This window comes from Penaeus japonicus, unplaced genomic scaffold (assembly GCF_977035675.1).
Source record: "Penaeus japonicus unplaced genomic scaffold, GWHDUDI00000001_assembly GWHDUDI00000033, whole genome shotgun sequence".
Lineage (NCBI taxonomy): Eukaryota > Metazoa > Arthropoda > Malacostraca > Decapoda > Penaeidae > Penaeus > Penaeus japonicus.
Window position 1 is genome coordinate 3776918 of NW_028234435.1, and position 12500 is coordinate 3789417.

Below are 12500 nucleotides of genomic sequence, written 5' to 3' on the forward strand. Positions count from 1 at the left end.
GCCATGCCGCCTCTGTCTCGGATTCAAATAGCGCGCCATTCGCGTGCATCTCGGCCCCAAAAGCGCGAGCGCGTCCGTCCGAGACCGCATGGCGCGCCTTTGGGACCGAGAGGCGAGGCTGCGCGCTCGCCATTACGCACCACCACAACAGCCATATTACCACAGCCAAATACGTCATCTCTTTAGCCAAATCCTTATTCGCTCGCAAAGTACGTAAGTAGTGGCGTCTTTTGTATGTGCAGGGTGTAGTTAATAGGTTAGAGCACGCGCTGGTGGAGGAATTAAGGAAAAAAATGGTGTATTTAACGGAAAAGAAGCATAACAAGTTACCGGTGTCTTCTCCGGAGTGGGAAGTGTCAAGTCGAGATGATGTTTCTTTGTGTTTAATCTCGACTGTGTGGAGGCTGTGTTCCTTCCTGACGACGCATGCTGTGGGCTGGTGCAGCAGACCTACCCATGCACCCGTCATTCAACCCAAGAGTAGAAATAAAGCGCGTATAAGAGAGAGAGACCAGGGAGAAGAGACGCACCCCAAGTGTTAGGGAGACGAAACCGAGACGGCACTCCGGCCCGCGTAAACCTCGGGAACTATTCTCTCCTCCTCTCTCCTGGTCACCTCTGGGATCCTTAACGTGCAAGACGCTAAGCGGCGTGGTCCTTTGGCGCAGAGACCCACAGGACTCGAAAGAGATAGAAAAATTCTCTCAGGTGAAGGTTAGACGATTCAGCAACGTGGTCGAGGAACAAGAACCTGTAGTGGACAAGTACACATCACGTGGAGAATTTTCCCCCTTTTCCACATTTCATTTTCTTCTTTCTTTCCTTGCTTGCCAAATAGAACTTGGCGCAGAACGTTAATTTTGGGTCTTTGTGGCTTGTGAGATGCCTTACAGTGGTCGAGTCTTGTAAGAGAGTCCTTGTAAGGGTTTGTTGGAGATTCTTCCAAGGCCTTCCTTGCCTGTCTGTGTTTGTGCAGCTTCCTGTTGCTTGATGGATGGGGCTCTTTCCATGCTCTCTGATGTGCCTGTAGTTGGATTTACTCTGGGAATTGCATGCCAAGTATGACTACGAATTGAGGTGAAGAGGAAATGCAAGAAAGCTGAGTGACCAGTAATCACTTTGCCTAGATATATCCATAACTTTGGCTTTTGTCAATTATTTACTTGAATTAAGTTATTTGAGGTAGCTTTTGAACTTAACTGCTAGTCCTTGAACCTGTTCTATGCTACATTTTATCAGAAAACGGTGATCAAGATCTTTTTATTTGGTAAGAAAAGCCACTTTTTTGAATTACAAGAATTTAGGAAATGCAGATTCTTTTTATAAACTTCATATTTACTAGATCTATAAAGACCTCTCCTTGTGGCCTTAATTCAATTGAAAAGAGTTTTCCTTGTTAATACAGACTTTCAGTTCATTTTTTTTTTAGTCATGGTAATTTAGAGTGGGAGGCCATAAAGTATTTCATGGTATTCCATATTTTTTATTTTACAGTATTTATATTGAGGTATAATTTCTTAGAGGTACATGCAAGTCCTTTCAAAATATTTTTCTTAGTTAATTGCATGTTTTTTGCTTTATTCACTTTCATTTTATACTTGTTCTACTTTGTGATGGATACTGAAAAATCTCAACCAGAGCAATTGCTGCATTCCAGAATAAGCGAACAACCATCCCTTGTGTATATTTTGTCAAGACCGTCCTTGAAGATCAGGACAATTTATTGAATATGGAACCAGTGTAAGCTTTGTCTTGCCAAAATATGGCTTTGCAAAGGTGATGGCAAGCACAAAGGTTTTAGTTATTGCTGGAAGCACGGTTTTTGTCTTGTATTATTTGCAATTAATTTTTATATTTTTAGGCTAATTTAATCTTTGAAGTACATTCAGATTGTGGAGAAGGGAAGAACCATGCTAGGTGATTTTTTTTTTTCCGCATCAGTTGAAGTGCACAAGTTCATCTTAAAGTTAAATGTACATTCTCTATAAATTATATATATATATATCTTGATCTTCAAAGACTAGAAAATTTGCTGGGGGAAAAATATTTGATAAAGTGATCACTTCACACTCCAGAAAAGACCTGTAGTCCTCTAGGATGTATATGCTTGACTACACATGGTGGAGGGAGTAATGACTATAGCAATTATGTGAAGCACAGAAACTATGTTATCATGGGATATGTATGTCCATGGATCTGATGAAAGCAATTGGCCAATTCTTCAGTCCTGCAGATCATTAGGAATGTGTAGATAAAAAAAAAAATGGGAATAATTTCCTTAACCATAAAAAAAGTACATTAAGAAAAGGTGTAAGTTTTACACTTTCAATTTAGATTCTCTATGCAATAGGTTTAATTAAAGTTTACATTAAATGATAAGTGCTTTAACAGGTTATTATATTGTGTATAGAGTAAAATGCATTTTCCTTCAAATATAAGCAGTATCATGAATGTGAAGCTAGGTAGAATCAGTAGATAAAAATGCTTTGGCTATTTAGATAGCTTTAATGTATCAGTAACTAGAGGAGGCAATGAATATCCTTCAATATCAGCATTTATAAGTGGGTACACTCACTCACTCTGCCACACCAGTATTTGGGACTGCAATAACTAGCTTATGGAATCCTGTCTTGGACTTGGCAATTCTATATAATTTGGATGGCAATCAGCAACTGTAGCTGTTTTTTAAGAAAGGCTTTAGTCTCTGAAAAGTGGTGGCTTTTACTGGTTTAAGGTAGGGCAAGACCACATGATAACCTTAGTCTGCTAGTTTCAAGGTCATGTGCTTGATCTCGCTGTTGGTGCCAATGGCAGCCATTATTTTTAGCCAACCACATAGGCATAAATGGCTGTGTTTGTATCTGTTTACATCATGTACTGCTCTTTACCCCATAGGGATTTACAGGTGTGTATTTCTGTAATCCTTTAAAGCCTATGTTCCAGACTGTAGGCAACAAAGTTGATGTTTGTAGAGCAGTGGACCTGTGGCTTTCAGTTGCATAACCACATTCCTGATAGTATGTTGTGCTTGAGTTGGTCAAGTATGAGTAATGTAATTTAGGGCAGCTGGCCTTGCCTTTTTACCTAATCACATTTCAATATAACATTCCTACTTCAAATAAAAGGTATAAAGTAAAGGGTGTAGTTTCAATTTCTATTTAATTATTCTTGGGGTTAGATAGTTGTCAGGACCCTAACAATCATAACTTTTAAGAATATTAAAAAAAAAAGGTTTAGCTGATAGTTCTCTGCAAAACAGATTCCTGTGAGATAACTTGCAGTATTTGTTTGTATGTATGTAATGTAATGCAATGCAATGTATTTTTGTATGTATTTGATTTTTTTTATTTCCTGGTGTCATTGGGTTAAAAATAGAGAGAAAAAAAAAATTATGTGATATATGTGAGATTTTTCATGTCTTCTATTCCATTGAGCATGAATTTGGTTGCACCAGGAAATTATGTTTATCATATGACAGATAGATAAGAGACCAGTTATTAGTACTCAGGAAGATAACACTTCTTTGTAATAATGTTCAACAGTTGATATTTGATAGAACTTAGCATTATGAGATAAAAAAGAAAATAAGAAAAAATATATATATATGGAAATAAAAGAAAATGTAAAAGATTTCATTAAAAAGAACAAAAATTTGTTATTGAACTATTTAATTTTAAATATATATTGGTCCAAAGGATTTGCCCTATAATTCTATTCTAAAAGGAAAGAACAATACATATGGATACAGATAGCCACTTATCCAGATTTTATAAGGAACACTGTGAACATCTTACTGATTGAAGGTAATATTGATAAGCAAAATTGATGACTGAGAATTTTTATAATGTATTATCTTTAACCCGTTAACAGCGGTGCTATTTTGGCTCTTAAATTGTCGAAATGCTAGGATATTATTAAGCATAAGCCTAACGCCTCGGGATTCTCGGCCGCACTAGCCGTGGCCAAGCACTGTACGCCCGATCACCCGGCGCACTGGCCTTCACTAAATATCTTGTCCCCCAGCGTCTGACCGAAAAGCCACTAGACATGAAATCTTGTCACCCGTCGTAAACTGTTTAATACTATGAAATGTTCCCATTGTTATAGATATTCTGAAAATAGTAAGCATACCAAATGGAAACAAAGTATTTTGATACTACCACTTGATTTTCCTCAGAACATTTATGATAAAGAAAAATATGAAATTGATAAGTATTTCATACAGCTAAGTATTGCTATAAGTGTTTGAACATATATGAAAGTGTTTGTCTTATTTTCGTAATTTTTTATATATATATATAATTTGATTTATTATTTTTTAATTAGCTGGTTGGTTAGATGCTACGACATTAATATTAACCCAATCCCGACGGGCCCGGCGATAAGTGGAAACCCCCTACGCCGGGCCTGTGCAATATTCCATTGGGAACGTCATACATGTATGATGCCCTGGCATCAGGCATTTAGCTGTGTCACACTGGTGTGACGCACCATCGCCATAGGGTTAAAGACAAACTTGTGCTACAACCTCTGGTTGACTTGCTATCACGTTCAGTGGTTTTGGGTCGGACGCCAGTGACGAGATATTTAGTCAAGGCCGGCTAACCAGGTGAGCAGGCGTACAGCGCTCGCTTGCGGCTAGTGCACCGAGAATCCCCGAGGCGTTAGGCTTATGCGTTCGAATACCCCGGCATTCAGACCATTTAGGGCCAAAATAGCCCCTGCGTGAATGGGTTAATAATGAAGATAAGGGAATGGCAATGTAAAGAAATATTTGCATGCAGTAAAGGTTGGATTGGCATGTGCTAAATTCTGTCATTTTCACAAGTTTTTTGGTCATAGAGGCATTTGTGTGGGACCTTCAAATTACTGTAAGGCTGTAAACACAGCATTGCAAGTATACAAAACCAAAAAAAAAATCATTGGGTCCATAATTTTTGAAAATGGGTTTTAAGATGATTTTTGTCTCATTCTGTTTTTTCATTTTGTTTTACAGGAGTTTAACAGAGGATGGTCATGGAAACTCCATCACCGCAATGCGTTGGCCTTGAGTTTGTGCGCCAGTACTATACGGTGCTCAACAAGGCCCCCATGCACCTTCACCGGTAAGCTTTTTTTTAGTCTTGTCTCTTGTATGTTTGATGTTTAAAACTTATCTTTATGTGGTATTCAAAAAGATTGAATTGTAATTTTAAAATATTTTGACATTTTCATTGGCTTGGTTTTATGGAGAAGCTATAGATGTCATTTTAATGCATGAATTGTGTTCTTCCAGTTTTTTCAGTCACAACTCCTCTTTTATGCATGGGGGCCACAACTCCATGAGTGAACCCATTATCGGCCAAGCAGACATACACAAAATGATTATGAGCCTTAACTTCCGTGACTGTCATGCTAAGATCCGAATGGTTGACGCTCAAGCCACGCTCGGTAATGGAGTTGTCATCCAGGTGAGTGTAGATGTCAGAGTAGCATTTTTCCAGTATAGATTCTAGTATTGTTTATCCATATTTTATAGAACTCTCATGAGAAATAGATCCATTATTACATTAGATGAATTATGTTCTTATTGGTTTGAATGTTTGATGTATAATTTTTAAAAATTTGTTCCCATTAAAGGTTACTGGTGAGCTCTCCAACAATGGAATGCCCATGCGACGATTCATGCAAACTTTTGTACTAGCACCTCAGACCCCCAAGAAGTTCTATGTGCACAATGACATTTTCCGGTACCAAGACGAGGTAATTATTTGTACCCTTTTTTCCCCCTCTCCTCCTCTCTTATCTTCTCTCCTCTCCCCTCTCCTCTCATTTCTTATTTTGTTTTTGCTTTATTTTAGTCTAGCTCAAAATTTATATGTATATCCAAAATTATGTATAAGCTTGGCTTACTGAGATATAATGGAGATCTAATCAACTTGGCCACATACTTGGTTCTTATTTTAATATCTTTGGTTTTCAGTATTTCATTTAAAGTTTGTCGAGTTCCACAATATATATATATCTGTAAAAGAACATCTTGGAGGAAAATGAAAACTTTTTGCTTGTATTTAAAGTTTTTAATGAATTGTGTTCAACAGGTTTTCAGCGATGAAGAAGGTGCGGAGGAGGGAGGAAGTGAAGTGGAAGAGGATTTAGAAGGTCCTGTCTCCACGCAAGGCTTCTCTGCACCCTCAGCTGCTGTCAACGGGTCTGCCCATCCTCCTGAGCCTGAACCCACTCCTCCTGCTGCACCCCAGACTCCTGTCACTCCTCAAGTCCCAACACCTGTACCTGTAAGAAAACTTCAAGTTTGGTGGAGAAAAAATTAAATGAAACATTACAAGGTTTTCCTTAGAATTTGAATGGAATTTTTTCTCAAAAAACTTTGAACCACAGTAAGAAGTAAAACTTGTGAGAGAGAGAATTGTCTAAAAGAGACTCCACTGTAGTTGATGGTTGATTAATCAAATACTTCCCATGTAAATGAAGTGTAATGTATGTATACATTTTTTTCTACAATTTTCAGAGTGTTCCCGTACCTGCTCCAGGAAACTCACCAAATGCTGCCACCACAGCTCCTGTTGTCACTGCCCCCCTCTCTCCAACACCTCCAGCAATAACACCCACAGAACCTGTACCAGAAAGTCCACCAACTCCAGAAAATGTAAGAATGAAAAACTAGATAAATTCTTTGCTAAAGAGATAATTGCAGAATGGTATTGGCAAATGAAATATTTGTCGTCATACAGACAATGAAATGAACCAAATTTCCACAGGATGAGCAGGGTTGGGGCGCTCCAGGCACAGATGGCTGGGGTGCTCCCACAGAGCCTCAGGGTTCTTGGGATGAGCCAGCAGTACCGCAGAAGGAGACACCAGATCCAGACCCCCCACAGCCAGAACCTGTTCAGTTGCCATCTAATGAGCCTAAGACTTTTGCCAACCTCTTCAAAAATTCCCAAGGTTTCCCTGCAGCTCCAGCACCCACTGTCTCACAGCAGTCATCTCATGCCCAGCCAACTCCTCCAGCACAGCAACAGCCCCCACAGGTTTGACCAGAATCTGGTTTTGTGATATCATGTACCAAATTTTCTCAGTCAAAAGAAAATTATTCCTACAATGTCTATTTTTCATATCAGCTCTTCTTTATTCTTTAGATACAACTAAATAATAACATTATATGTTATAGAAGTTTATTATATATGGGCGTAGAAAAGTTTCTTGAGAATTTTATTGATCCATAGAACCGAAGTGACAACCGAACCCAAGCAAACACTACCACTCCAGCCGTGAGTCAGGCTCACTCAACTGGTGGTTTCACACAGCGACCACCAAGGAATGCACAAGGTCGAGGGGCACCACGTGATCGGCCTTATAGGCCTAACAGTGAAGACAATTCAGAATTAGGTAAGTCCATATAACCATACCTTCTTGCATTTATGAAGTTTGGCATTCATTTGTGGAATAAGTCATGAAGAGGACAATTCTGTGTTGATACCTCCCTTTTTTATGTACTGCTATATTTAAAATACATTATTACTTTACATTAATCCCCTGAAGATGTTGCTCATTGTTTTAAGAATATGGACGGATTTTACTAACATTTTTCTTTGTATTTGTAGAGAGCCTAGGTGGGGAAGAAAGAAGGCGAGCTCCTCCTGTACCAGACAGCCAGCAGATCTTCGTCGGTAACCTTCCACACACAGCTGGAGAGGATGAACTAAAGGTAAGGTGTTTGAATACAACTTTCATGTATTTAACCCATTCACGCCGGATGACGTGCTGACACGTTTCGTGGTTTTCGCGTCAGACAACGCCGACGAGATATCTGGCCAAGGCCGGCGCTCGGGGTGAGCGAGCGGGCAGCCCAGGCTCGCGGCCCGTGCGCCCGAGAATCTCGAAGCATTCGGATGATGCGTTCGAAAACGTCGGTATAGTGACCGTGCAAAGCCGGAATGGCCCCGGCGTGAATGGGTTAAGTTTGTGATTTTTAATACCTTCCTCCTTTAATTGTCACATTTTGTTATTACACTGTATGTGGGCCAAGTGCCCCTGGCTATTTGTACTGTGAGGCAGTGACCAGCTCCTACATGCCCAATCACCTGGCATGAGAGCTAGACAAAGCTATGACAAGATGTTCATGTCACGTCATTTGTTGTTAAGGCGTAACAGTGTTGAAGCAGAGTCAGGAATAACTTTGACATTATTTTCAGGCGGAATTCTCAAGATTTGGAAAGATTATGGATATCCGTATTAACACAGCTAAAGGAAAAACTGGTCCCAAAGGTCAGGTCCCGAACTTTGGTTTCATCACGTTTGAAGAGGAAGGTTCTGTATCTAAGGCTCTCAACTCAAGGGTAAGTGAAAATAAGAAGTTTAAATAGAAATAAAATAGTATGTGTTTATGTATTTGTAGAAAAGTCAACCATCTTGTATTATAAGTAAAGTAAAGAAATGGATTGTCTTTTGATACACTACTATCAACACAATTGTTTAACATAATCATTTAATTTATAAATGTTTAGCTTATAATCTAAATTTTACACATCTCCCATAGCCAATCCACCTTAATGGTGAGCACCGATTGAATGTTGAAGAGAAGAAGGCTCGCCTAAGGATGGATGGAGGCGGTATGGGCCGTCCCAACAGTGGCCGTGGAGGAATGGGAGGCAGCGGTGGCATGCGCCAAGGCCCCCCTAGTGGCTTACAAGGACGAGGCGGAGGACGACCAGGCTTTAACCGTGACAGTAATCGAGGTGGACCAGGCGGACCCAGAGGTAGCTTTGCACCGCGACGTTAGGCTAACCAATTATAGTCACCATGGCCTACTCTCTTACTACTCATAGGAAACCTCTGTCCAGTGCAGCCACTCTCAAACAGATGGCTGCAGTGTAAGTGGTCCAAACATCTGCAAGAGGACTGCTCAAGTTAAATCTGCAGTAGAGCCATTGTACAACTTGATGGAATGGTGTGCTTCTCAGTGAATGTTGCTGTTTTGATAATGTAACTCGACAATGGCCACTTGAAAATACTGGTGCTTGAGGTGATGATGATGAAACTTCAGTGATATGGTAAACAAACTTCACAATAACATAAGTGGTTTCTTTTGTAATTTAGTTACTCCCACTTCTCTAACTGTATTAGAGTTATCAGATTGATTTCCATTTCGTGAACACAACAATTTTTCCACTGATGACGTGTACTTAGACATAGTGCCTCCCCTGATGTAGATTGTGTTTCTATGAGTAAATAATAAAAGAAACCCTCCTTTTTTGGATGGTTGTGATGGAATTCAATCTCTAAATCTCGGACAACAATTACTCTTTTATTATTTGGTAATAATAAAACATGTTATTGTGATTACCAAAATCATTCCCTTTTTAACAGCTACTAGTCAGGATTGAAACAAAGTTTTTTTTGTGCTTATTTCAGTTTCAACATCTAAAAAAAAAAATCCTTGAAATTATATTGGAAATATAGAAGAAGTGGATTAAAATGGGTACTGCTTGAGGTCATTGATTTATGTACTGGTATTTGATTCCAGTGATGTTTTTGTATGTTAGAATTTTTTAACTTATTTTTGAAACTTCAGCTGAGACTGATGTACATTTTGTACCTGGCAACAGAAGATTGGTGAGGTTTAGTCCACTTTTTCCAGTGATCAGCATGCAGACACAGTAATCCTCAGAGATGTCTATCTGTCTTGGCCCACATCATGCTCACTGTTTTGACATTACATTTCCAGCACTGCTGTCATACTGGGCATTACACATACATAAAATGTTAACTTGTTACATGTAGTTCACAAGGCCAAGTGCAGATTTGCATCTACTAATAGCTGATTCCATTTTTTTATTTGATGTGGGTGAAGTTGCTAATATCGGTTAATATTGACAACTTCACATTATCACAGAAGTACTTTAACTGGAGGAGCGAAGAGGAAACCAGTGTCCAAGGTCACATTCTCGTCTATTTTGTAGTAAATCACTTTGATCACTACTCAAAGATTATGCTTGATTCAACCTCTTTCATATGTTGTAGTGTGCTAGTTTCTCCAAATGGGAAATGAAATAATAGAATGGAGCATTTATATTTCACAAGTGTGAGTTGTAAACACCCCAAAGCATTTCTATATTTAAAAAAAAGAAAAAAAAAACAATGTGCGAAAGAGGGAATAAAATAGCCTTATCACCACCAACACTGTTGCAACTACTTTCCCCATGTTTGTTTCATTCCAAGGGATTAGATATAAAGGATGTCTGAGCATGCAATAATTTTCAGAACTGGTAAAATGGAATATTGTTTTTATATTATCATCATAAGTTTTAGTATTAAATTTTTCATTGTGTAAACTGTATGTACAAATCAGTATTACTTTTTTTCTTTTTTTTTTTCTTTCTTTTTTTTATGCACAGTTTGTTACTGGTTGTGTTACAATGGAAGCTCTCACACCACAGTATGATGAGCAGAAATGTGATATTAGTTTAGATAGTGGGCAAGCAGACACAGGGCAGATCTGAAAGTCATTGCATGTCAGGATAGCTTTTTTAACTGTCCTTTCAAATTGTTATAAAAAGGGCATTGGATAATTGCCCCCACCTGGAGCTAGATGAACCTCTGGGAATTGTTACAGGGACATCAGAAGAGAACTTAGCTCACAGGTCATGTGAAGGGATATGCTGTAGTTGCAGACTTTATACATTCTGTTCAGGAACAATTCATTTGGTAAATTGATCATTGGTTAACTATTTTCCTTTCTGCATAGTGGAAGATAATTAAGTATAATTTTAAAAGTCTTGACACCTCGAACTTCAGCTATTCCAAATCCCATTTGCTTACATTATCATTGGAGCTCCTGGGAGCATGGCTAGCATGTGATCAGTTTTAATTTGATTTAAAAGTTTTGAAAAAGGTTTGAAAATTGCTTTTGCTTTAACTTCCTTTAAGGTCTGTTCTTGCAGCTCCTCCTGGTCAGAAACTTTGTGATGTCAAATACTGATGAATGAAAGTGAGAAATAAAAGCCTCTTTTCATGTATTGTTTCCATTCATTTCCTGAGCACCAAACATATACAAGTTGATACTTAATATTTCATTGTGACCTTGCTTAGTATTATTCAAAATAAATGGAAATAAGATCAAGTTATAAACTAATATGTAAAATCTTTGAAGTAAGTGTAAAATTACAGGTCTGAGTAATATGAAGCTCCTTTTAGGGTAAATTTTGACAAATAACCATGGATTAAATGTTCACTTGACTGCCATGTTTCGCTCAAATATGGGTTGGTAGCTACTGGGTAGTGTGTGTGCTCACATTATGAAAGTAAGATGAAAAAAAATAGTTTCAGCTGAATTTTATACCATTTTTCATATTAAAAAATATATTTGAGTACATAAATTGACCAAGTAGCAACATTTCTCAAAAGCAATATTATCTTGGTTTTGTCATCCATAGACCTGCATTTTTTGGTGACTTGTACCATTGCAATAATAGCCATGTTGCTCTTGTACCCTTTGAATGTCTAGTTATCTTTAGGAGTACAATTTATAATTCATAATGAAAACATGTTTCAAAGCAGTTTGTTGTGTTAAAAAAATAAAAGATTTTGCATTAAGTTAAATAATTTACTGCAGTATCAATTCTACTATATCACAACAATACAAATGATAGGCTGCTCAATTATAGACTAGGTGTAACTGCTCAAAACAGAATGATTATGTATACATACTGCCGAGAGAGGGAATTGAAGTACTTCTGTAACTAATCTGATGACACCAACTGGGGACGTGCACTGTCCACTAACACTTTTTATTATACATTTCCATGAGTGCTTAGTCACCAAAGAGTCAGTCAGTAAGCATACCTGAACTAAACTGTTCACTCCATTTCTGGGATTTTATGGGTAAAAATATGTTTATCGTACTATTATATTTATTACAAATATTTTCAAGACTAATTATCATTACTATTACTATAACTTCAATAAAATTATGATAATAGTAATAGTTTCTGAAAAAATAAAGAATGGGGTAAACGGTATGTTAAGTAGGCTTGTTAATTATATGTTTGGTAACTGATTGCCTGTGGAGCCATCTGTGTAAAACACCACAGTGGACAGTGAATGTATACATGCACTCTATGGCAAAACTGTTCATATCCTCAACTTGGGCCTAAAATTCATTAATAAGTACTTTAAAATATTGACCAAAATTTCTTCCCAAGCTCGCAATGATGTGAATGGAACACAATTTAATAATTATAAAAAAATTAAGTTTTTTTTTTTAGTAAAGGATTGTTATCATAGTGGTTAATTAATAATTTTCTTTACATGAGCATCCAGTTACATTGCTAATTATTTTCTTTTTTTGTGAACCTGATTAAAGAAGGCAAGAAGAATGAAGCATTGAAATTTGGAAGATATAAGAAATGAATATCATGAATGAGGTTATGTATAATCCCCACCACTTCCAAGTTCTTAGTGGTGTCAAAGTGGTAGCTGCTAGTTTAAACTCTTGTATC

The 12500-nt window shown here is 37.8% G+C and overlaps 1 protein-coding gene across 4 annotated transcripts; it reads left to right on the forward strand.

Moving 5' to 3' along the window:
- The first annotated feature begins 80 nt into the window (after nucleotides 1-80).
- Nucleotides 81-11014, forward strand: rin (ras GTPase-activating protein-binding protein 2). Of its 4 annotated transcripts, none has more exons than XM_043036365.2 (11): nucleotides 81-213; nucleotides 4997-5105; nucleotides 5276-5450; nucleotides 5620-5742; nucleotides 6081-6275; nucleotides 6509-6646; nucleotides 6759-7031; nucleotides 7227-7389; nucleotides 7605-7708; nucleotides 8196-8339; nucleotides 8540-11014. In XM_043036365.2, the coding sequence occupies exons 2-11, from the start codon at nucleotides 5011-5013 to the stop codon at nucleotides 8780-8782; spliced, it is 1653 nt and encodes a 550-aa protein (XP_042892299.2). In that variant the 5' UTR covers nucleotides 81-213; nucleotides 4997-5010; the 3' UTR covers nucleotides 8783-11014. The 4 variants fall into 4 exon arrangements, with proteins under 4 accessions (XP_042892299.2, XP_042892300.2, XP_086412878.1 ...); XM_043036366.2 differs by having other exon boundaries at nucleotides 85-209; XM_086556752.1 differs by lacking the exon at nucleotides 81-213 and adding an exon at nucleotides 538-764.
- The last annotated feature ends 1486 nt before the right edge of the window (nucleotides 11015-12500 follow it).